The following is a 26,158-nucleotide window of genomic DNA, read 5'->3' on the forward strand; positions in this document are numbered from 1 at the left end:
CACTATATATATATATATATATATATATATATATATATATATATATATATATATATATATATATATATATATATATATATATATATATATATATATATATCCATTTTTTAATCAAATGGTAAGCTGGTAATTAGTTATAAAAATACCAAAATGAATTGGAAAAAAGATATATGAATCTAAGTTTAAACTTTAAACCAAAACAATTCCAAATATGTTAGAGGTTTTTTAATGAAATTATACAATATACACCCAACTAATTTTTGCTATTTTTATAATAAAACGAAAAGTTTCAATAGTCAATAGTTAGTAGGTTCAGTATACAAAACGTGTTCTGTAATAATCTAAATTACTTTGAAAACACGTACTTTGGATGGTTCTTACCTCATAATCATAAGTAGCTATAATATATTTGATTTATCTATTACGTAATAATAATATTTTACTTTCTTTCATCCAAAATAAGAATAATTAGTAATAACTGTAGTAATTTTCATATAATCACACAGAAAAGAAAAAATGCAAGGATTTGTAATCCAAATCCCAAGAAGATTCTCCTTCTCCCCCATAACCCGTATTTTTTTTTTCTTCCATAAGTACCCCCTTAACATTCTTCATCCTCTTCACGCTTTACAACTTCCTATCTTCACCACTCTGTTTCTTCTTCAAAAATGAAGCTCAGTCGTGTTTACTGCCTTTTAATGTTAACTGCATTCTTCACAACCGTCGTCAATGCTCGTATCCCCGGAGTTTACACCGGAGGCCAGTGGGAATCCGCTCACGCCACCTTCTACGGTGGTAGTGACGCATCTGGCACCATGGGTAAGTTCCCAGTTCTCGATTCCCAATTACAAAATTACAAAATTAGTTCAGAAGAAACAAAGCAATTGAATCTCGAATTGCAAGAAAACCCTTTTAACAATTTTCATTTTTCAGGTGGAGCATGTGGGTATGGGAATTTATACAGCCAAGGGTACGGCGTGAATACGGCGGCGCTAAGCACGGCGCTGTTCAACAATGGGTTCAGATGCGGCGCTTGTTTTGAGATAAAGTGTACGAACGACCCTCAATGGTGTCACCCCGGCAGCCCTTCAATTTTCATCACCGCCACCAATTTCTGCCCTCCTAACTTCGCTCAACCCAGTGACAACGGTGGATGGTGTAACCCACCTCGCCCCCATTTCGATCTCGCCATGCCCATGTTTCTCAAAATCGCAGAGTATCGTGCCGGAATTGTCCCCGTTAACTACCGCCGGTGAGTCAATATTTAACTTTATCACTCCCATTCCCATACAGATTGTCAAATTTGTTGTAAGACTGGTAACGGTTTTCTTTTTAGGGTGGCGTGCCGGAAACAAGGAGGGATAAGGTTCACCATTAATGGATTCCGGTACTTCAACTTGATTTTGATCAGCAACGTCGCCGGTGCCGGAGATATCACGATGGCATGGGTTAAAGGTTCGAACACCGATTGGATGAGTCTAAGCAGAAATTGGGGTCAAAATTGGCAATCAAACGCTCAGCTGATTGGACAATCGCTTTCTTTTAGGGTTAGAAGCAGTGACGGTCGATCTTCAGCCTCCATGAACATAGTACCTTCGAACTGGCAATTTGGGCAAACTTTTACCGGGAAGAATTTCCGGGTTTGAAATTGGAGTCGGATCAAGACCGGGTTTGGGTTGGCGGGTCACATTTGTCTATTTTTAGTTTTATTTTTAAGAAAATAGTATTATTTTGGGGGGAAAAATACGAGAGTGCTTTTTGTTGACTTTTTGACTATGAAGAAGTGCTTTTTTATCCTTTGTATTTTGTAAGGAAGCTGAAGTGGCTATGCCTAATTCCAGGGGCCCGCAGCTTTAATTTTCTTTAAAATAAAATATACATACTATAAAATATAACTCTTCTAAATTTTATGTTCATGTTATATCTTATCATTCTCATGTGTGCGAAAAAGAGAAAGAGAAAAACACTTCAAATAAAAAAAAGGGAAATATACATGAGAAGAACATCACTAGATTTCTAGTAACTAACTTTATTCAATAAAATCTGTTGAACCCACTTGACATTATTTATTTATGTATTTATTTTTATCAAATTGTATAAGAACGTAGCATGTAGCAAAGATAATATAAAATAAAAGCAATGAATAATGCAACCTGCACAGATGTCAACATAGTCTCACTCACATAGTCACATGGATAATGTAATAAATCATTGTGTTGTACAAATAATGCAACACTGAATCACTCAGAAAAAAATACAAGGTAAACGCCAAGAAATATCCACTCTTCAGGGATTCGATCCTCTGTATTTCAATTTTCATCCACTCATCAAATCTTTTATCTCTGTCTCACAATCACCACAATTTGACCAAATCATAATTTCAAAAAAAAAAAAATCTTTTACAGACACCCAAGGTTCATATATTAAGTGAAAAGTCTTTGAAGTTAAATTAGCATACAACAATTTAAATGTATAACAAAGAGTTTGTTAAGAAGTCAATTTGGGCGTTGACCATCTCTTCTACGTTTAAGTGACTTGTTTGCTTTCAATTGGTGGACTAAGCAATCAATAACTTCTTTAAGACTCGCTTTTCTATTTTCTTTGAAGTTCCAAAGCTCTGATACAACATATCTCCCACTTGAATTATACTCATTTAATTCCAACAACGCCTTCACTACAGCATTGCATACTTCCTCACCCCATTGACTTTTTAACTCTCTCAAATGGCTATCATCTTCATCTATTATTTCCTAAAGATAAATAAGATCAAATTAGTTTGATTTGAAAATGAAAGGATATGAAAGAAAGATAGAAAGAAAGATACCTGTAATTTTCCATCTTTTACAGCTTGTTTGAAAGGATGCCAATTTGGAGTATTCACCTTATCTTGCCACAATGAACTTAACTCAACTGATCTCATTTCCCAATCTTGACTAGAAAATCTCTGCAAACACACATCTTGAAAAGGTTTCTGAGCAACTTCTCCCATTCTTTTTAACCCAATTATAGAAGTTCCCTCCAAAACTTGGGGCAAAACCTACATGAAGAAACTAGGAAATGTTTCATATTTCATCTACTAAAAAAAGGATCTACACATCATAAAGAAACCTTACGTTTATCAGTTCCTTTCGAGCAGCTTGTAGCTCGTTGTTGCTCATGTGTTCTCTAAGTATCAAAGTTTGGTTTAAAATGTCCATATCATGTAATTCTTCCTCTTTTTCAGTCAGTTTTTCCCTTAAGTCATTGATAAGGACACTCATACCATATTCACTGTCTAAGGGGTTTTGAGCTATCTGCAGGATATTAATTGTTAGATACAATCATACAAATACCATAAGGTCAATTTAGCTTTATTATGACTTTTCAAATAGAGGAAATTGTACCTTTTCCTTCTCTTTGTAAAAGCTTTTGCGTTCAATCTCAAGTTGTGACTCTCTTTTGTCCAGTTCATTAGCTCTTAGTTCAAGTTCTTTTCGTTGATATGCTACTTCCTCTTTCAGCTTTTCACTTTCTTGAAAAAGTACATGCATTTTGCTCAATTGGCATTCCAATTCAGTCTTCAATTTGGTGTTTTGTGATCCAAGCACCTGCATCTTTCTCATTTCTATAGTGCTACACCAACTGTGTTAGAAAGAGGAAGTATCTACATTGTGCAATATAAGGGTGTTCAGAAATTATATCATCTGAACTAAAAATTAGAACAAAAAGATTGTTCTTTTCACTTTAGGGTATATCCGTGAACTTCGATTTCATAGATTGAACCCATGATTGGGGTAAATTCGGTTCAAATTTTAGAAATTGTCATCAAGGAAGGGAATTACCATATGCATTGACTCCCAATTTGGAGAACACAGCTAACTAACTAACCATACATTGACCTAAAAAACCCTCAGAAAAATGCGAGGTCTTCCGTTTAAAATTGACTTCATCGGTTTCGCGGAAAGGGTGCAAAAAAAAGTTCGATAATGTAAAAATGATCAGAATGTAAATACCTTCAGAAAACGAATGGTTCATGCGATCTTTCTCCGCGATCATGGAATGAAGGCGGGAAGATATCTCTTCGGAATGGCGCTCCATTTCCCACAGCCTTTGATTCTTCATGTCAACTTCTCTCGCTAGACCCACCGCCAAACTACGTGCCTTTCGGAGCTCCGAAACCAATTTACCTTCCGCCATTTTTCCCGATGACTGTCGTCAACAAGAGAGACGAGTCATGTCTGAATTCTGAAGAGGTCTTATCATCTTTTGTCTTAACATAAAGTGGGCAATATAGGCCCTTCTGGTTTTCGAATTTCTTACTTTAGCCCCTATTGTTGCTGAAAAGTTTCAGTTATACTATCGTATTAATTTTTGTATGATTAAACTTTTGAAGTGCTCGAATTCAACCTTAAAGGATTTATGATAAAAGCGAATTGTAGATTAGGAAAAAAAAAAAAAAAAGCGTTGAGCATTTAAAAATCAATTAAATATTACATGTATTTACAAACCTATGTTATTTGGGGTTTGCAGTTTAATTCGATTGTTTTTTTGCCTTTTATGACACAAAAACAAAACCAAACACAAAAATTTGGTTATTTTAAATTTCAAAACTTAGAACGTCCGTTTTTCTGTTTTGGCTTTTCACACTAATCTTTGTCGTGAATATTCAATACGATATATCCATAAAATGTTAAGTTTGAAAATGGTCAGTCAAATATTGTCCATGTGTTTATTTAGTCGGTTAACATTAAGGTCATTATAATTTTGAAAATGTGACTTGCTATATCAAGTTTCTTATGTTATCCAACTGTTTTTTTTTTCCACAAATTTGCAACAAATCTTAATTATATTATGTATTTGGTCCCAACTTTATTTACAAATTGCCCTTACTTTTTTACAAAATTTGTTTTAATTTTTCTACTACTTTGCATTTCCATGGATTTATATGTTTTCCACAATTTGATTTTTATAATTTTTTTACAAGAAATTAAATTGTTTCATACCTTTTATACCTATAAATAGTCATATCCATTAAAATTATGATATAATAAATTGTTTCCTACCTTTTATACCTACAAATAGTTATATCCATTAAAATTATGATATATGTTATAATTCCATTTTTACTTAACTTATCTCATTAGAAGATTATTAATAATATATTAAATAAAATTAAATTGAATGGTAAAATAATAACACGTATCATAATGTTAGTGTATATGAATATTTGTAGGTATAAAAGATACGAGACAATTTAATTTCTTTTTTTACAACTACGTTTTTAGACATTTATTATTTATTTCACTTTTACATTGTTTCAAATTCGTTTATTTTCAACTTTATATTTACACGTTTTTTTTTTTTTTTGTCTTCTAAAACTATAATCTATCTAGTTTTAAAAGTCAATAGAATGAAAATAAAAAGATGCAAAGTAACAAGAATATTAAATGAGTTTAATATGAAATCTATGTTATATGGAGTATGAACTTCATGTTACATAAAAAAAATAATTGAAAATATAACAATATAGATCATCCTATTACAAAAAGTAAAGAATAAAACATTGAATCTTTTAATATAACCTTTTATTTAAAACCTATTAAAAAAAAACACTAAATTATAAACAGGCACCTTTTAAACAACAAAACCACTAATTATAAGTTTGTTTCTAAGCTAGCTGTGATGCCAAACATAACCTTAGGAGTTAGGAAGTTAAGATTGATTTCAGTTTGGTATTAAACCGGTTGTGGCATCATTTTTTTTTTACACAAATTATAACAAAACCAAAACATAAATTCAAACTACAACTATTTAGTATTTACACATGTTGTGTTCGCCTACGTTTTTTGGCGTCCCACATCTTCAAAAGACAAGAAGCTCCCTCCTTCAAAGTCGCTTTCCTTCCCTCAGCGAAATTCCACAGCTCTGTTATAATGTATCTTCCACTTGGATTAAATTCATTAATCTCTCTCAAAGCATTTATTACAGCATTGTACACTTCTTCACCCAACTCTCTCTTCAGGCCTTCCAATTTTCCATCGCTTTCATCTATCAATTCCTGCACCAATAAATAACCACAGTTTAGCTTTAGCCCCTCTACTATCAAGGAATATAAATTTTGACCAATAACCTGTGGTTTTTCATTGATGGTGATTATTTTGAAAGGATGCCAATTGGGATCTCGAAGGTACTCTTCCCATAATGAACATATCTCTGAAGCTTTGTCTTCTGCTTCTGTCTCATTGTATCTTCTTTTCATAGCACCATAGAATGGTTTATTATCCAATTCTCCCATTCTCTTCACACCGATATCTGTGCCTTTTGGGACTTCCTTAAATCCCTTCGTAAACAAATATAATACAATATAAGAAAATAAAAAAAATATATATATGAAATTACATACATCGCTGTTTCTCAAAACACTTACTTCAATTAACTCTTTGCGAGCTTCTTGAAGCTCATCATTGCTTTTTCGTTCTTGAACAACTAGAGTTTGATATAAGGTTTCCAGATCAACAAACTCTTCTTCCTTTTCCTTTAAGTTGTTGTGTATTTCATCCATCTTCTTCAAAACCTCCAAATCATCATCCCCCATGTGCTTCATAACATTTAATTGTCCCCTTAAACGCTCTATTTCTAGCTCCACTGCTTGTTTTGCATCCAGTTTTTTCTCAAGCATGATTATTCTCTCATGGAGTTTCTCTTTTTCCCTCTAACACCCACAATCAAAACAAGTTAAACAAATTACAGATTTAGTTTACTTTATATATTACACAAGTATAATAAAACTACCTTATGATCATCTGCAAGTTTCAACACACTTTCATCAGCTTTCCTTTGCTCAGCAGTTGCTATCTTGAGCGAACTATTTCTTGCAGCATTCTGGGAGATAGGAGATAAACATATGTTTTTTTTTTTTTTGGGTGTATTTAAATTAAATTAAAACAATCTGGAAATAAAAAATATGTATAATAATGTCATACCTCTTCGATCTCTTCAGCAAGTACTTTCCTTTCGTTTTCATTTACAACCTCACGCTTCTGCAATTCTTCACTCTGAAGTTGAAGTTCTTTCTTTTCACTTTCAAGTCTCAGTTTTAGTTTTTCATGGTCATTAAGTATCCTCTGATAATGTTCTCGTGCACTCAACTGGATTTTCTTGAACTCTAATCAAAACAAGATTATGGGAATTTTTATTACTATGTGTACTAGTGAACAATAATCGAATTTTGAACATAACAGATACCTTCATTATAATATTGGTGAATCTTATCTTTTTCAGCAATTAAGTTGCGAAGGGTGACTTCTGTTTCCATGTATTTACTCTCCATCTCTTCAATGTGCCTCTGTTTGACTTGAATCACATTTGTCAAAGTTGACTTGAGTTGAATCTCTTTGTGATCTTCTTCTTCCATGATATCAGAAATGGTCATAAGGTCAGCAATCTTGCGAAGATGCTCTCCAATTATGTTGTTAGATCTGTAATCATCACCTCGAGCAACCCAACAATAAATACCAGAGCTATGAGTATGATCATTACCTGGATTCCAATCCTTTTTACCATGGTGATCAGCCTCATAAGCTTTTTCAAATGACATGGCATTATTGAAACCTGTCCAATCTTTTTTAAACTCAACCACTGCAGATCCTGAATGACCACGGAAATTCCACAATGGGATCACCCGCGTAGGATTAAAACCTTTCATGGTTAACTCATCTCTCAAACTTGAACCACTACTCCCAACATAACGCCCATCTGTTAACTTAACTGGTAGGTTAACAACAATGCCTTTCCATGGCCATACAAACATTTCATCACCATCATGATCTGCAAGGTGATCAACTTCATTGTTAACTTGTGAGGAACCAGAGGCTTCTGATAGATCTTTATTGAGATACTTGGATAATGCTAAATGATTTGCTTTGTCTTTCTTGCTTCGTTTTTTTGAATCAGTTTTCCCAACCATAGTAGCATGTTGTAGTAAGTCCTTGTATTGGTAATCATGCTTTTTCTTGTTAGAACAGAATGGGCAAGTGAATGCTTCGTTTGGTAATTTGATGTGATATTTTCCACCCTTGAGCTCTTCATAGCTTTTCTCTTCATATTCCTCTAGTTCGGAATCACTGTCTTCATCAGAACTTTGCTCCATATGATCCTCAGTCATTTTTAATCAACAAGAAAGCCTGTTAACATGGAAAAGGTATGTATTGTTATACAGATCAGCAAATGGTATTTTCAGAAGATAACACAACTTGAACCGATGCACAGGTGTTAGTGATAACCAAAACACACAAACAGATGAAAAACTCATATCAAGGGGACTAAAAACTCAAACAGATCAAAAACTCATATCTGCATAAAATCTGACTCCGTCTGTTGATTATGCATAAAATATAAATCCTCATCGTGCCCTAGAAATTACGAAGTCACATTACTAGTATTTCGATTTTTTTAGGTTAATGTTCTCTCTTTCAGAACATAACTTCTGCGATTTGAAGTTATAATCGCATTCATCTTTCTACATTTCCAAATAATGCAAGCATTATGAATACTGTGCGTATGGTTACAGCGAACCGCAATCATCCATAGTTTCTCCGAATTGAAAATAAACAAATCATTTTTGGTTGTTCAGAAAAAGGATTCCGTCAGAAGTTGAAGTAAAATCGCTACTATCTGTAGATCATACACTACATTTTGCACCACAAGGGAAGGGAAGGATCATTGAACATTACAATATGAGTGCAATAAGAAGCATCACGAAATATCAACATGCACTGCAATAACTGAAGATAATGTAGATCAAACACTCAAAAAAATGATAAATAAACTCTATATGACTATAAATGTATGATTACAGAGTATATATCTTCACAAACAGTAAGCGTGTACGCAGCAAAAGCTGAAGAAGAGAGGATACTTACGTCGACTGGATTGAACTCTTCGGTTAACTACGGATTTTCACTAGATGAAGATCACTGAATCTAATTATTTAAAACTTAAGGAATATTGAATTTTGAGGGTCTTGGTTTGATGAAGCGGCAGAACGGAAGGGGAGGGTGACAAGTGGAGTTTCGTCTAGAGATACTACTACTAGGCTAGACTTTGGTAAAAAAAAAAAAGAAAAAAAAAAAAAAAAAAAAAAAAAATAGAAGTATTGATGAAATTGGGTTTTGTTTTTGATTTTTGTTTACTAATCAGGGTTTTACTCGTTGCAGTGGTAGTAATGTATTTGAAATGCAATAGAAAATAAGTTTATATAAAGTTAAAGAGACGGGTGTGGGCAACGCATGTATGGCGTTATCCGATGTCGCAGCGCTATAACTACACCATAGCGGGCGAACACTGCCACACCCTCCCGTTATTACATATTATGTTATCCATCGCTATTGTGGTAACGTATCATAACGCGGATTAAGTTGAACGTTGCAAAATTAAACCGTTTAAAAACAGTGCAATTTCAAATTTCAACCGCTTAAAAACGGTAACTTTAATAATAAAAAATTTTACTAATTACATTTTCATTATATATATATATATATATATATATATATATATATATATATATATATATATATATATATATATATATATATTCTTTTTTTTTTTTTTTTGAAACGGCAAATCTAACCTACTCCTATCCTAAACTACACCTTAAATCCACCTATGTCCACGACAGGACTTGAACCCTCAACCTCAAGTAGGGAGGGCAACACCGGATACCGCTAGGCTACAAGCCCTTTGGTATATCATTCTTTTTACTACACATATATTTCTCTATATCTATTTACTAAATCACTCAAAACAAAAACACAAAAATCATCCAACTATAGATCAAAACCCGAATACTCCTCCTCCAAACACAAACACATCCACTCCAATAGATTTTGCGGCATACGAGGGCTACATAAACCTCTTCAACTCGCAAAACTCACCACAAATTCCATATACCGTCAATTTTTCAATCCCATCTCACCCCACTACAATTTTGTACCTCGCATTTTATACGACAAACAACCACACAACCCCCACCCACGCAAGAAACGGTTATTGAGACGCAAGTCGGGGGTAGTTGGAAAGCATCGGACAAAAAAAAGGAGATCAAAGAAGAAAAGGGAAAAAGGTCGTGGTCGAGGCGAAAGAAACGGAAGCACCTCCAACATGGTAGACACCGGAGGAAGAGCATGTGTTGGCGGTGGTTTGGTGCGATACTTCAAAACAACCAACTTTGGGGAAAGATATGAAGAGAGTTGCTTTTTTGGATGTCGTAATTGTCAAATTCCGCACAGTTTTGAACAAGGGTGACACATATCGCAATAATGATATGCTTAGTGACAAATGGACTCAAATTAGCCAGAAGTGCACCAAATTCAAATTTATATACAACAAACTTTCTTCGCAACGTCACAGTGGTGTCAATGATTTCGATGTGTTTAGAGCCGCGAGGGAGAAATATCACGTGCAAATGGGTCACGTATTTGAGTACGAAAAAGTACAGGAGATAGTGAGGAAAGATCCAAAATGGATAAAAATGCCAACATCATCGGAGTAACAATCAAAGAGGTCTCGTGGTTCGGGTTCAGTTGACGTTTTCCGATGGACACACGAACATCGACCTCAAAGTAAACATCGATGAGATCCCGAACGAGTTTGACGACATCGAGGAAATATCTCCGCCGCGACGACCGATGTGGCACGACAAAGTGAAGCGCGCAACGACATGCACAGGAGAATGAAAGTTGGCTTCGAGAGCACGACGAAATGAAAAAAAAATCGACGTCCACACGAAAATCGCAAATAAAAGATATGAATTGAAACGGGAGCATTTGGATTTCCTTCGTCAAGAAGCCGAAGAAGATCGCATATCGAAATATTTGGCAATTTTTACGACAAACGAAGAAAATTTGCCACCGAGACGAGCTGAAGTGATACGCATGATGAATGCAAAGATCGAGAGCAAATACTTGTGTGAAGAATAGTTTGTCGGTGTTTTTTTTTTTAATTATTAGGACTATCGTGTGTTTTTTGTTCAATGATTTTTTTTTCTTTTGTTTGTTTGTAATGTTTTTTTTTTTTTTAACTTTGTATGGTGTTTTTAATTTACTAGCTAATGGAATTATGTTTTATTAATTTATATATTTTTTTATAGATATATGACATAAATAAAAAAAATAAAACAAATTAGAAATATATGAAGTAAATAAAAAAAAATACAACAAATTAGAATAATAGAAATTAAAAAACATCCAAAAAAAGAAATAGAAAATAGTATGTATTATCCCATGTTTTTTGGTGTTCTCCATTTTCACATTTGGTGTTATAACACCAAATTGTGATTAAGATGATGTCGTAGACAATTTGGGTATGATAGTATGTAATAATATGTTGCACACACCTAGTAGTCTTAGGAAGACTTAAGTTGACAAACCACAATAGTAAAGAATCAAAGTCATGCCAAGCAGAGATAATCAAAATTGTATTATATACAAAACCTATATGAATATAAGTAAGATTCAAATGATTAAAAAAACATATTACATGTAACTTGGATCATATGTAGGAAACGTACATAAAAATAAACACTGGAATATAAAAAAAATTACAAAGAAGCGTAGACGAACTCGAATTTATAACGAAATGTACATAAAAAACAAATATTTTTTTTAAATTAACGACCTAACGTTTTAATTTTACGTCGAAACGTTTACCAGCTATAATTTGTACCGACATATACGAAAGGTTAGAAAATTAGAGGAGTGGTAACCGTGAGTAAATCAGATTATATAAATTACGATGGATAAAACAAAATTTAAGAAAATAGAATAGATGAAATTGATGTTTTTTAAAGTTGAAGTAGAGTGAATATAACATTTTAAAAAATAAAGGGTTGAAAATGTCATTTTATAAAGTATACCGCACTCCCGCACTCTACCCCATTATCCTTTGCTTGACAACCTTGTTTTCAGCAACATGGTTACTTTTTATATCCACAAAGTTTATGCCATGTTCCAGCCTAAACCCATCACGATTAACCTCTAGTTGCAATGTTGCCCCTATGTGAACCTCTATGTTAAATGGCATCACTATTTGAACCTCTTAGTCGATAGTCACTTCACAAAAACAACCTGAAAGAATGGTATTAATATTTGAACTCATTAGTCAATAACAACAATTTTATTAAAATATAAAGAAAGTATTTGTTCTCTCTAATAAAATATGTTAGAAAACATGAGTTGTTTATAGTAAGAATAATAAAAGAAAAGGAACAACCATAAAAGAAAAAAATTTAAGGCATTGTACTTTGATATAGATATTTAAATGCAATTTGGTAATAGACTAACCCTGGTTACAAATAAGTAGCTTAGGAAAACAATGCACATTCAAATCAGAATGATAGATCCACGTGAAGAGCTCACCAAATTAAGTTTCCATTCACAGTAATGATCTTGTTCGTTGGTCTACTCATTTGGTACTTCCATGTTCATAACTCTATTTGCTTCTTCATTTTATAGAAATTCAAGAACTAATGTGTATTACAAATGTCTTTTATGTGTAGGTTACAACTAATTTTTTAGTAAGCACTCAAAAAATCAAAAAGAAACTTGCACAAAGAAAAGCAAAAGAAAAAAAGAAAGACAACTTGAAAAATAAATGTAAATCTGTAAAAATCCAACCACCATTTACTTGGCAGCAATACAACCACTACCGTGTTTTTCAGCAACACCATTTTCCCATCAGAGCACCTAAATCAAAATATATTAATTTAAGGAAATTAGATATAACCCAAATAAATGCCCTACAAACAAAAATCAAACAAAATCTAAATCAAGTTAACAAAATATAGTCATAAAATGATATGGGAATGGAAACGATGACTACATACCTCCCGCATCCATGATGTTCTATCATTCTTGGTGTGTGCAAAGCTCAATAATTCACTTCAACATGTGCCTATAATTATAGCCTATAACGCGAAGACAACCAGTTATCATCAACATGTGATCATGTATATAGTTAACATTTTCCCTAAATTTGAAAAGTGGTGGCTAATGATGAAAAGAAGTAACTCAGCTTACCTGGTTTAACCACATGTCGGTTACTTAAGATAATTCGTCGATGCTTATCAACAACAGACCCCGTAGCATAGCTAGCACCCGCAGATGGATGTAAACTAAAACTCAAATTTACTTGAAAATCTTGAAATCTTTGAATTGAGCCCCAAACAACACCCACCAACTCTAATTGTTAACCTCCATATTTTCGATTTCTTGATTCTCTTCCCTTCTTTATGATGTTTAACATCACGTTCGAGAGAATCAATATATGATAAATTATTTGATTTTTTTAATCTTCTACTAGTAGTGCATCAGTGATCGGAGCCCTACCCAATCGGAGCCCTACCCAATCGATAATGGTTTGCATAGTGAATATTCTTGAAATTAATAATGATTCAGTCAACGGAATTTTTCAGGAGATGTATGGATCTATACCACCAAATTTTGAGAATTTATGGAGATTAGAAGACATCCAATTTCAAGCAATTAAATCAGGAAGTAGTAGGACATATTGAATAGTAAGAGGAAAAAAGTAAGGGCATTTTAGGAAATTCACATCGAGAAGAAAGGCTAAGGAGATGACACGTGTCAATAAGGTACTAAGGGGATATTAATTGTATTATCAACCTTAATGTGAAAGATAGATGAGTCACGTATAATGTTTGCGAAAGATTGTAAAATACATTAGACTATCCGCTATAGGGATATCAAAAACCCCCCGTGGGGCCCCACTTCCGTGGGACCCCGATACCGTAAGGGACTAAATTTTTTATAAAAACGGGAGCGGGAGCGGGGGTGGTAGCATAATTAAACCCTGTTTATTTTTGGGACGGGGACAGGAAGTCGGTATTTCTGTCCCGTACTCCTGCGGGGGCCCCGGTTGTACATTTATGTAAAAATATATATTTAATATAAAATACATATACAAAATAGATTTTCTAATTTTAGGTTTAGTGTAGGTTTCACTTTCCCATTTCTAATTAATGGATGTTAAAGATGTAGTGAATTGATTGTTAGCCTATATATTATTAGCCCACTTGTTTATTGGCTCTTTAGACTTTAGCTCATTAGAGTTTTGTCTAGCTAGTATTTATATTTGTTTTATTCTTTGTAGTATGTATGTCTTTCATTGAGAACCCTTGTAATTTCTCTTTATTATAATCATATAGCAATGTTATCATGGTATCAGAGCGGAGGTTTGATACGTTGTTAGAAGCCTTTATAGCAAACATCTGTGGTGCGGATCGAACTCCTTTATAGCATAGCGTGCCAGCCCTTTCAACTGTACACGCAGCGTAAGAGAGGTACACACAACGTACGCTCTGAACATGGACTTGATGATATTGGGCTCGGTTTGGGCCAAGATTTGGACTTATTAGCTGTGGGCCATATGGACATGTAGAAATCAGTTAAGGGCCTAATATTTAGTAGAGTTGGAAAGGAAAGCCCAATTTGAAGAGTTGGGCCCAATTTAGAAAATTGGGCCATTTGGGAATTTATGGCCCTTGGTGAGTTTAGAAGGACTAGAAAGAATTGGGTCTGAGTTATGGCCCAAATTGGATTAGAAGGGTAAAATAGTCATTTTACCCATAGAGGAATTCTCACTTCTGATTTAGTGTTCGTTTGGTTATGATAGCCGGAGAGCAGCCGGGACAACAGTCAGGGATTTTTCACTCGGGTTTTCAGCAGTTAGACGCTCGAGGTTAGTTTCCCCCCAGTAGGAACGAGTCTAAGGCACCAAGGTCGGACCGTTTAAGTAGTAGAGTATGACGGGGTAAGCCTGATATCGAGGTTAGCCCGATGCAGTTTTATATGTTCCGGACTTCGGTCCGATGCCGGGGCAATCCCGAGAAGTAGTATGTATGCTTGATGTATTTATGATTCATGTATGTTTATATGTTACGTGCTACATGTTCCGGACTCCTGTCCGATGTCGGGCAAGACCGATGCAGTATATGTGGATATGTTATATGTCATGTGTTCCTGGGTAAGACCGATGTCGGGGCAATGTTTGATAGTAATTATGACATGTATTATGTATTACGGGGCAAGCCCAATGTATGCTAGTCTATATGTTCTATGCTATTGTTCTGGGTTTCGACCCGATGTCGGGGTAAGCCCGATGTAGATTATGTTATTATGTTATGTGTTTATGATATATGTTATGTTGAGTATGTGTCGGGGTAAGCCCGATGTCAGGGTGAGCCTGATGCCGGATATGAGTCCGATGCCGGGATTCGTCCCGATGTAGTTGGGAAGAGTCCCAGAGTTATGTTATTTGCTATATATATGTGCTTTGTATGGTATGTGGTAGTTTGGGGGAGCTCACTAACCTTCGTGCTTACAGTTTCAGTTTTGGGTTCAGGTACTTCAACTAGTAAAGGGAAGGGATCGAGCTGATGGCATGGCACACACCACAGATGATCTGCCTGGGAGTCACTTTGATTTTATTACAAGATTGTTATTTGTTATTAGATTTTATGAGTTGAGACACTTGTTTTATGGTTTTTACTTTGTGACAATGAGATCTATGTTTGATAAATGATTTTGAAAACGAAATTTTTGGCTTGTATTTTTGGGGTGTGTCACTATGGTAGAAAAGTACGCTTTAGAACACTTCCTCAAGCCACATCTCTGTCGGCAGTGGCAGACCCCTCCGACACCAGTGATGGCATGGGTGATGGTCGGCAATGTTGGTGGTGAGAATTGATCGGTCGTCAACAAAGATAAAGAGAAATCAAAAAGCTTACAATCAAGTGAAGGTGAACAACTTCAAAAAAGCAAACATGTTCAATATTATATTGTTCTTCGACAGTGGTGGGGCATTAGACCGGCCGTGGGTGAAGAAGAAGACTACGGAGCAGGCTGCTGATGACTTAGAACTGCAACACAGAAGACGTAGAGTAACCATCGAGAATTGGTATGCGCGGGAGCTAATATTTGGTCAAATATTTTGGGGACGTTGAAATCTAAAATGTAGCCAATAGCTGAAGCTGAAGTTGAAGGTGCGAATTGTGCCTATCGGGAGCTGTTTCAACGAACCAAAGCCATTTGTGTGTGGGTTATCTTGCATACCAAAGAAAAAACCTTAGTCAGGCAATAATTTGGAATTGCATACCTTGTATAGGAGTGAGTCAGTCGACCCAAAATTGCAAGACGAATACCCACCCTAAAAAACTAATATTGATCAGTCGACCATCGTTTCCCTAAAATCCAATGACGACTCAGAAGAAGGGGAAAGATGAAGCAGAGAAACTTTAGATGAGGAGCGGTGAAAGGAAGAAAGATAAGAGAATGTCTGGATAAGGCGATGGAAAGAAGAAACTGGAAGGGCTGATTAACGTAGGAGTGTGGAGATAAGGTGAAGAAGAACAGATCGGAATTCGATTAGGTAAAAAAATGGTGAAGCAAAGGAAAAGCAACACGTTTACACAAACAATATCAATAATGACATAAAATGACCCTGGAGACAGATTAATGTGAAGACACATACATAAACAAGGGTAATAGAAGAGTTGAAATAGACAAAATAGATATGAGTTTACTGTTCGTAAGGTAGGACTTCTTTAATATATATATATATATATATATATATATATATATATATATATATATATATATATATATATATATATATATATATATATATATAGTCTAGGGTTCAAATTTAAATTTCCATAAACACATTTTGTTAAGACAAATCCACTTAAGGTAGATTTTGTTAGCACATCAAAATCCAATTAAGGTAGATTTTGTCAGCACATCAAAGTTTAGGGACTAAACCCGGCAGTTTTAGAAAATAATTTGTTAGAAAAATAATAGAATACGTTGAAAAAAATACTTTGAGATATATATTTTTGACAAAAATGGTCCCTATGGTATGCATTTTTTTGGGGTTTTAGTCCAAACCACGATTTTTTTGGATTGGTGGTCCTTTTGGCCATGTTTGTATGTAGATTTTGTCCCTCGTAAAATTGAAATGACTATAATGCATTTCTGTTATAATTTTTTATTTTTTCTATTTAATTTAAATGAAAAAGAAAATAAATAATTAATTTGGGCCTCTCTCTCCCTCTTTCTTTCTCTCTCTCTCTCTCTCGTATACCCCCACATCTTTTACCAGGAACACTTCATGTTCCTTATATCTTCATTCTTAATTAAAATTCCACATATACCCACTGAGTTATCACCAACAACCACCGTGACCACCACCTCATCATGTCCACAAATCTACGGTTACATCAAGATTTCTCTACAATTGGACTGACATCTTTGAAAATCAAGCTTCTAACATCTAGGGATGTCAAAAACCCCCGTGGGACTCCGATCCCGTACGGGACTGAATTTTTAAAAAAACCGGGAGCGGGGGCAAAATTAAACCCCGCTTATTTTCGGGACCGGGGTCGGGAGTTAGTATTTCCGTCCCGTACTCCCGCGGGGCCCCGGTTGTACATTTATGTAAAAAATATATATTTAATATAAAATACATATATAAAATAGATTTTCTAATTTTAAGTGTAGGTTAGGTTTCACTTTCCCGTTTCCAATTAATAGATATTGAAGAGGTAGTGAATTGATCATATATTTTTGGATATGTAAGTATTTTATATTTGTAATATTGGATTTGTCATATTTTATATTTTTAAGATTGATGGAATTATCGTTTTGTAATGTTGAATTCGTAATGTTGGATTTTTAATTTTTTAGTTTCTAAAAGATTATGTTTTAAACTTTTAAAGTTATTAAAAACAAGCTTTTTAGCCTAACACAAAGTAGTTGTTTAGCAAAAAAACAAATTTTAAGCGGGGGAACCGGGGGAACGGGGGTGATGGAGGTAACCGGGGGCGGGACCGGGGGCTATGTAAACGGGGGAGCCGGGGGCGGGGGCAACAATTGATTTCGGGGGCGGGAGCGGGGGCAGCTATTCCCGCTCCCGTTTGGTCCCGTTGGCTAACATCTCCAACTTTACTTGATTCAACATGTGAGGAATCATGTGCGATTCAGTTAGAGGATCAAGAAGTGAAGGAATGTCGCCTGTAGACAACAATGGGGGCTCTCTTTCGTCTTTCTTTTTCCCCGTCACAAACCCTTACACTCCATCGAACCTCCTTCCCTATTTCTTATTCTCGTATCAAAGTTAAGCCACCCCACCATCCCACCCTTATTCTTTCTTCCAATCCCAACGATACTTCCACTTCTACCAATGACCTCTGTCGCCCTTCCATCGACGACCTCCACATTCCTTTCACTGAATGCTTCTGATCAACATGTTTCTTTTTGTACTTATTTCGATTGTAATCCTTTTTATCTTATGTTTCAAGATCTTGTGTGGTAATGTTGAATTCTGAAGCTAGATGTCTCTTTTGTATGAAGCAAACCTGGTTTTGGTGTGAGGTTAGACTCTCGGCATCAAGCTGATGAATTTCAATGTGATAATTTCTTAACCTAGATAAAAAAACGGAAGTAGATATAAATGGAGAGAAGTGTAGTGGTGGTAAGTTATTAATTGGATTCGTTTGCTGGTAGTGATTATACACAAAATAGTGAAAGGATTTTCCCTTTTGATTTTGGGTTGCAGGTGATCTAATGGAAGAAAGAAAAATAAAGAAGAAGGGGTGGGTAGGGAAGAAGACAATGGAGGGGGGAGAGAGAGAGAGAGAGAGAGAGAGAGAGAGATTGTGTATTTATTTATTACTTATAAAATGGTTAAAAAAGAAAGAAAAATGAAAAATAAATATATTAAAGGTATTTTAGTATTTTTCAATTTGGAGAGGGACCAAATCCGCAACGAAACTAGCTCAAAATGACCACTAATCCAAAAAAATCGGGTTTTGACTAAAACCCCCCAAAAAATGCATAACACAAAGACCATTTTTGCAATTTTGTCTATATTTTTTTACATTACAAGCTTAAAAATTTGCAGCTTTTTAAACAATTTCCTTGGAAAAACTGATTTTTTTTTTTAAATTTTAATTAATTTATTATTTTTTTTTCAAAATTTTTTTCATTGAACGTATTGAATAAATAACGATTTTTAGACCTGTAAAATCAAAAAAATAAATAAAAAAATCTTAAAGTATTTTTTTTAATGTAGTTATAAGGTTTTTTATTTTTATTTTTTATTTATTATTATTTTATTATTTATTATTTTTTATTTACATTAACCTTCTAGAACTTGATTAAAAGTGCAACCTAAACATTAAGGTCGAATACTTTTGATTAAAAGTGCAAAACACAAAAATATATTAATGACTAAACTTACAAGTTGGCATAGCAAGGGACTAAATTTGTAGTTTGCTCTAACTATGAAAATGAAAAAATTAGTATTCATGGGACTAAATTTAACTCTTAGATATAGTACAGGGTCGACTTCCCTACTTTTCAGTATTTTTTTCCCTTTTGTTGTTCGCAAACAATACTCCGTGATTATCCGCCGGCGTTAGATAATTCAAGCACAGGACGATTCCGATTCCGATTCCTCCGTTTCAAGGTTGTAACGGCCATCCCCGATCTGTATTGTCCCTGCCTGCCGGGACCTCTGTCTTTCACCTTTTTTACACGCAAATCACTCAAAATGTTCACACAGTTCGGCTCCACCGCCGAGAACCTAAGCAAGGCGTCAACAATGGTGTTTCGAATCGGCACAGACGCTCACCTCTATGACGATCCCGACGATGTCAGTATTTCACCTCTTTTGGACAGCAAATTCGACTCTGAAAAATGCGAAGCTCTCAAACGATTGCTCGCTCTGATTGCCCAAGGCTTAGACGTATCCAATTATTTCCCTCAGGTAGTTCAATCGTGAAAACGTTTCTTCATCAAATTACTAACAGCCTGTCACTGAAGGTTAAATAATCGATTTTGCATATTAACTGCTATTAAGAGTGAATTGTCTCGGTGATTATGAATTGTAGTCGTATACAATCAATTAGGTCTTCAACTAATAAGTAGTTACAAATTCGTGTAAATTTTAAGAATAGGAAGCATGTCAATCATATAATTAAACGATAATACTTTCACCAACAGCGTTTGCTGAATGTGATTCATTAAAGGATTATGCAAAACCTGTTAATGTATTTATCAAAAGCAATTAGTTCTAAATCTAAACTAAGGAACCAAAACGAACTTGTTATGACTTATAGAATGATAAGTTTATATGTATTTTCAATTATGAGAATGTCCATTTTGATGTTGTGTTATCTGATTGATTTACAGGTTGTTAAGAATGTTGCATCTCAGTCATTGGAGGTTAAGAAGCTTGTTTACTTATATTTGCTACATTATGCTGAAAGGCAAGTTGATTATATCCTATACCTTTGTTCTTGAACCAGACCTTGTATTCAGTTCAGTTTAAGAAACATCAACTCACATAAACCCATCAACATTTGATACTTTGATCCATTATAGGCGTCCAAATGAAGCATTGTTGTCAATTAATATATTCCAAAGAGACCTTGGGGATCAAAACCCATTGGTGAGGGCTTGGGCACTGCGTACAATGGCTGGCATTCGCTTGCATGTGATTTCACCTCTTGTTTTGGTAGCAGTCAGAAAATGTGCAAGAGATCCATCTGTATATGTCAGAAAGTGTGCAGCCAATGCTCTTCCAAAGCTCCATGATTTGCGCCTTGAGGAAAATGCTACATCAATTATCGAGGTTAGTTTAGTAATTTGCCATTGATTTTCTGATATGACACGACTACCATTTTAACTTTTAAGGACTGCTAACTTATTAATATTGCAGATTATTGGAATACTGTTGAATGACAATTCCCCTGGAGTGGTTGGAGCTGCTGCTGCAGCATTTGCTTCTATTTGTCCAAATAATTTGCCTTTAATTGGTAGAAACTACACAAGGCTATGTGAAATTCTTCCAGATGTAGAGGAATGGGGCCAGATCATATTAATAGAAATCCTTCTTCGTTATGTAATTGCAAAACAGGGTCTTGCAAAAGAATCTATTATGGCATCTTTATGTCCACAAGATGAGAAAAGCGATTCAGACCCGGATTCCAACTATTTAGAAAAAAAGAAAAAATATGAAATTTTCAGTAGTGTTAATGAGCCTGAGTTATTAGCTATGGTGTCCAGGAGTTACCTTGCAGGACAAGATAAGTACTTATCAAATTCAACAACTGTAGATGTGACATCATCAGAAGTTGATTCTTCAAGGTTTGTTTCATCAAAGAGTGATGCTGATTTGAAGATCTTGTTACAGTGTACATCACCATTGTTATGGAGTCGCAACAGTGCAGTGGTGCTTGCTGCTGCTGGGGTACACTGGATTATGGCTCCAAAGGAGGACATTTTTAAAATTGTTAAACCTCTTTTGTTTCTTCTGAGATCATCCGATGCCTCAAAATATGTGGTATACTCTCTTTTATTTCAACAATATCATGAAAATATTAAAGGGTTTGGGTTCAAAAAAAATCCAGAGTTACCAAATTTGTACACAACGAATAGTTGGATGTCAGATTTCAACTTAAACCCAATATTGAAATTAGCTTAAAATGTTTTAATCATATTTATTATACTATTTGAAGAAGTAGGTTTTTTGCAACTGACACAGGTCCTCTGCAACATTCAAGTCTTTACAAAAGTGATGCCTTCTCTTTTTGCTCCAAATTTTGAAGACTTCTTTATAAACACTTCAGATGCATATCAAGTCAAATCTCTAAAACTTGAGATCCTTTCTTCCATTGCTACAGATGAATCAATCTCATTTATCTTTCAAGAATTGCAGGTAGTTTTATTAATATATTTTAAAAAAGATTGGATTGAATACATTATTTATTAGCTTTAAAACCATTTATAGGATTATGTGAGAGATCCCGATAGGAGATTTGCTGCAGATACTGTTGCTGCTATTGGTCTATGTGCTAAACGGAATCCACAAGTAGCAAACACTTGCTTGGAAGGACTTCTTGCTCTTACCTCACCCAGTTAGTCTACAACCTTTTCTAAATTACAAAACTGGTCCCTGCACTTGCTACCTTATACCATGTTTAATCCACAGTTGAAATCTCTTTCACCTTTCGTCCTTTCTAACTTATACCATGTTTGAAATTTCAATTTTAGACTAAACACGATAAAAATAGAAATCGCAGGACAATTTTGTAATTTTGTCTATATGTTATAATATATGAAAACTTTTATCCGACTTTGGGCTCAGTATTATATGAAAAAACACCTGCAGAATCCATAAATAGCACCTCTGGATCCATGGATGATGATGCGGTTTTAATTCAAGCAATTACATCCATCAAAGATATCATAAAACAAGATCCATCAACTCATGATAAAGCCATTATATATTTGATTCGAAATCTGGATGCAATCAAGGTTCCTGTAGCACGCGCAATAATTGTTTGGTTATTAGGTGAATACAACTCAATTGGCAATACCATTCCAAAGATGGTTCCCATAATTCTAAGATTTCTTGCTCGTGGCTTTCCTTCTGAATCCATTGAAACAAAACATCAAATTCTAAATGCTGCTGTTAAGGTATGATTATAAAAATTACAACTATAGAAAGTAGAGTAAATTACATTTTTGGTCCCTGACTATAGTGGCCCAAATCATTTTACTTGGAAATCTGGCCAATAAAGTTACAAAAACCTCAAATAAGGACCAAAATTATAAAAATGTGATTTACTCTATAAAGTATAAATCTTTATTTATTCATTACATAATTTGTGTTGCAGGTTGTTTTAAATTCAAAAGGAGAAGATTTTGACACTGCGAAAAGCATATTGAGCTACGTGCTTGAGCTTGCAAAATTTGATTTAAACTATGATGTTCGTGATCGTTCCCGTGTTTTAGGAAAACTTATGTCATGCTATGTTAGTGAGGCTCAGACACCTGAAAACAATGAAATAAAGGTTTTACTTACAAAAAATATATTCGGGGAAAATATAAAATCATCAAACGAAATGATGAACAACCGGTTTTACCTTCCGGGATCTCTCTCACAGATAGTACTTCACGCAGCTCCAGGGTACGAACCGCTTCCGGAACCTTGTAGTTTGACTCATGTTGACTTTGAAGTTGAAAATTCCGATGTGGTTGACTCTGGTTCCTTGAATGAAGAAGGTAGTTATGATGATGATGATTCAGAAGGTTCCATCACTACTGATAACACAAACGAGAGTGAAACCGAAACTGAAAATGAAAATGAAGTTGATAACACTGATTCGTTAATTAACTTCTCGGATGTTGGAAATCCGCAAAAAGAAACTGGTTTTGATTCCAGTGAATTGATGTCAAAAGGAGCTCTGGAATCATGGTTGGATGAGAATCCGAGTTCAAGTCGGATTGTAACTGGAATGGAATCTGTTAACCAACGGAATTCATCAGCAAGAATCTCAATTGGAGATATTAGTGGGAAAATTAAACCTAAAACTTATACGCTTTTAGAACCTGCGTATGGAAACGGTTTGAAAGCGGTGTATAAATATTCAACGGATCCTTCAACAGTGTCTCCGTCGCTTGTAAGTGTTGAAGTTTCTTTTGAAAACTGTTCTGGTGACCAAATGACAAAAATATCCCTGAGCGATGAAGATTCTGATACAAATTCTGAACTTCAAATGGAAGAAGTTAGTACCCTTGAACCCGGTCAAACTACAAAAAGAATCGTCCATGTTCAGTTTCATCATCATCTTTTACCTTTGAAGCTTAACTTATGGTGTAATGACAAGAAGCACCTTGTTAAGTTACGCCCTGACATTGGATATTTCATAAAGCCTCTCCCGATGGATATAAATGTCTTTTTACACAAAGAATCCCAACTCCCTGGCATGTTTGAATACTCAAGAAGGTATAATATTACATGGGAGAATTACAAAAAAAAAAAAAAGAAAAAAAAAACATTATGCTTGGATAGTTTGGCTGTTAACACTAATATATTTTTTTCTAATCAAGCCATAAGAATTTCATTCATATTAACCATTTTTTTCAACGGTAATATAAAATGATGTTTCACACTTATAAGTGTGACAATAATTTATTATTTTTTGGGACACTTATTTATTAATAAGATTCTAAATTGTTTACCACGTCAGCAGTATATTAATTTATCATGTGCGTCCTATGTGGACAATTTCATCAGTAGTCAAATGGTCAAATCCCATTCCTATAATGAGTAAATATTCTAAAGTAGAATGCTCCAATAAGGAATAATTTGAAACTAAGGAAAAAAAACGTAGTATAATGCTATAATAAGGAAAATTTAGAAACTACATTGCCATTTCTTGTTATTTTCCCAAACTGTTATGCTTCGATTGAAAAAAATAAAGTACAAATCGTTAAACCACAAAATCACCCAAAATATAATGATTTTCTACGTTAGCTTTATTGTACTTTTATTGTCTGCATATAGTAAATTAGGCCCCTGAGTATGGTCGATATTTTCAACTTTGGTCCTAAGAAGTCATCTATTACAATTTTGGTCATTGTGCAAGGTTTTTGGTTCTTGTTCCAATAAAACAATTATATTCTTGTGACCAAAATTGCAAAAATCATCTATAATCAGGAACCAAAGGTAGTCATTTTACTTGGAACAGAGACCAAAAAAGTCACAAGAACCTCAAATAAGGACCAAACTTGTAAAAAGCAGCAATACCCAGGGACCAAAAATGTAATCTAGTTCTTTATTTATTTGACTTTGACTTTAGACATTGACTTCAATTTCAAATGTGACAGTTGTTGTTTTACTGATCACCTTGAGGAACTAGGCAATGAGAAGGAGGAGGTTGATGGGAAAATGATGAAGGATTCGTTTCTTGTGATATGTGAAAGTTTAGCATTAAAGATGATGAGCAATGCAAATGTTTATCTGGTATGTGTGAACATGCCTGTAGATGCAAACCTGAACGATGTGTCAGGTGTGTGCTTACGTTTCAGCAGTGAGATTCTTAGCAACTCCATCCCCTGTCTTATCTCTGTTACACTCGATGGTAAATGCTTTCAACCATTAAATGCGTCTGTGAAAATCAACTGTGAGGAGACTGTTTTTGGTATGAATTTGTTGAACAGAATTGTCAACTTTTTGGGAGACCCTCCTCCTGTCATTGTGAGTAGTTAGGTAAAGTGTTTGTAACTAACTAACTACAAAGGAAAGTGCGAGTGTTTTTGTGTGATTAATCTGTTTTTTTTTTTTTTTTTTAGTTGATAGATTGCTTTTGTGGGATTTGAATCCGCCTCCTTTTATGGAAAAGTACCTTACCTATGTCATTCTATGAGAGACTAGTTTTTTACTTTTTATATTAGGGTTGATCACCAAAATGACACTTTTTTTATTTATGCATATTATAGATTGACCACCTTCAATGAAAAGTTCCAAAATTGACCATTTTCTAACTCTTTTATTAGTACCATGTCTGAAAATTACTTTTTTCTAACAAAATCTGAAAATTTCAAACTATGTCATATGAGAGTTTTCAACTTGTTCTATTGAAATAATATAAAAGAGAAAAAAGGTGAAAAAAAATAAAAAATCAAGATTTGACTTGCTTTTTTTGGTTACTGCTACCTAATTTCATAAGCTAAACAAGCACTTAAAGTTGATGCGGCTTCTTCTCTATAATTTCATTGTCGGTTTCCATTGATGATTTGATATTTTCTTTAGTAAAAAAAGAAAGATATATAATCACTTCCAACTCGCACCCACCACCTCCAAACCATCGTCTCAAAACTCCAAATCATTTTCACTCTCTTTGTGCCTACCGGATTTCTATGGTGGCAGTGGTAGGAGGCTGTGAATCTATTGTTCTTTGTTTGAGCAAACTACATTGGTACAAATCTAATCGGAGCATTGAGAAACCCTAGATTCGGCGTCGACAGGAGACCAAGGATCTGTCGGATTTCTTTGTAGCGGTGGCGCCATCGTCTAATCATCGAGAAACCCTAGATGACATTGTTCTGTTCTTAATCACTCCATCAATATCAGTGACGCCAAGTCTCCATCGACTTCGGCCGTCGTTTCCGCCACTATCATCCTCTCCGGCCACATGCGACAGTGGGTATAATCACTATCCTTAAAGCGCCTTCTTCAATCATTTTCATATTATGAAACCTACATTTTGGGTTTTGATTTTCAAATTTTGTATCTACGATATGTGTATGTATGT

General features: G+C 34.6%; 4 protein-coding genes across 6 annotated transcripts; 2 read left to right on the top strand and 2 right to left on the bottom strand.

Moving 5' to 3' along the window:
- Positions 1 to 562: 562 nt before the first annotated feature.
- On the top strand, positions 563 to 1,905 carry LOC145008873 (expansin-A6-like). Its single transcript, XM_078967498.1, has 3 exons — positions 563 to 819; positions 934 to 1,252; positions 1,337 to 1,905. The coding sequence occupies exons 1-3, from the start codon at positions 669 to 671 to the stop codon at positions 1,644 to 1,646; spliced, it is 780 nt and encodes a 259-aa protein (XP_078823624.1). The 5' UTR covers positions 563 to 668; the 3' UTR covers positions 1,647 to 1,905.
- Positions 1,906 to 2,276: 371 nt separating this feature from the next.
- Positions 2,277 to 4,233, bottom strand: LOC145008872 (factor of DNA methylation 2-like). 3 transcript variants are annotated; one of them, XM_078967495.1, is made up of 5 exons: positions 3,993 to 4,231; positions 3,384 to 3,604; positions 3,114 to 3,293; positions 2,825 to 3,037; positions 2,277 to 2,750 (listed from the first exon to the last, which is right to left on the bottom strand). In XM_078967495.1, the coding sequence occupies exons 1-5, from the start codon at positions 4,174 to 4,176 to the stop codon at positions 2,496 to 2,498; spliced, it is 1,053 nt and encodes a 350-aa protein (XP_078823621.1). In that variant the 5' UTR covers positions 4,177 to 4,231; the 3' UTR covers positions 2,277 to 2,495. The 3 variants fall into 3 exon arrangements, with proteins under 3 accessions (XP_078823621.1, XP_078823622.1, XP_078823623.1); XM_078967496.1 differs by having other exon boundaries at positions 3,384 to 3,612; positions 3,993 to 4,107; XM_078967497.1 differs by having other exon boundaries at positions 2,568 to 2,740; positions 3,993 to 4,233.
- A 1,499-nt stretch (positions 4,234 to 5,732) lies between these two features.
- LOC145008874 (protein INVOLVED IN DE NOVO 2-like) lies at positions 5,733 to 8,148 on the bottom strand. Its single transcript, XM_078967499.1, has 6 exons — positions 7,225 to 8,148; positions 6,963 to 7,144; positions 6,772 to 6,861; positions 6,407 to 6,691; positions 6,110 to 6,319; positions 5,733 to 6,037 (listed from the first exon to the last, which is right to left on the bottom strand). Exons 1-6 carry the CDS (start codon positions 8,141 to 8,143, stop codon positions 5,798 to 5,800), a joined length of 1,926 nt encoding a protein of 641 aa, XP_078823625.1. The 5' UTR covers positions 8,144 to 8,148; the 3' UTR covers positions 5,733 to 5,797.
- An 11,265-nt stretch (positions 8,149 to 19,413) lies between these two features.
- PAT2 (protein affected trafficking 2) lies at positions 19,414 to 25,262 on the top strand. The gene is made up of 9 exons (XM_078967930.1): positions 19,414 to 19,821; positions 20,247 to 20,323; positions 20,439 to 20,688; positions 20,776 to 21,399; positions 21,601 to 21,774; positions 21,847 to 21,973; positions 22,228 to 22,535; positions 22,736 to 23,847; positions 24,732 to 25,262. The coding sequence occupies exons 1-9, from the start codon at positions 19,606 to 19,608 to the stop codon at positions 25,111 to 25,113; spliced, it is 3,270 nt and encodes a 1,089-aa protein (XP_078824056.1). The 5' UTR covers positions 19,414 to 19,605; the 3' UTR covers positions 25,114 to 25,262.
- Positions 25,263 to 26,158: the final 896 nt, after the last annotated feature.

The sequence above is a fragment of the Lactuca saligna genome, chromosome 8 (genome assembly GCF_052625555.1).
Source record: "Lactuca saligna cultivar CGN05327 chromosome 8, ASM5262555v1, whole genome shotgun sequence".
In the NCBI taxonomy this organism is placed as follows: domain Eukaryota; kingdom Viridiplantae; phylum Streptophyta; class Magnoliopsida; order Asterales; family Asteraceae; genus Lactuca; species Lactuca saligna.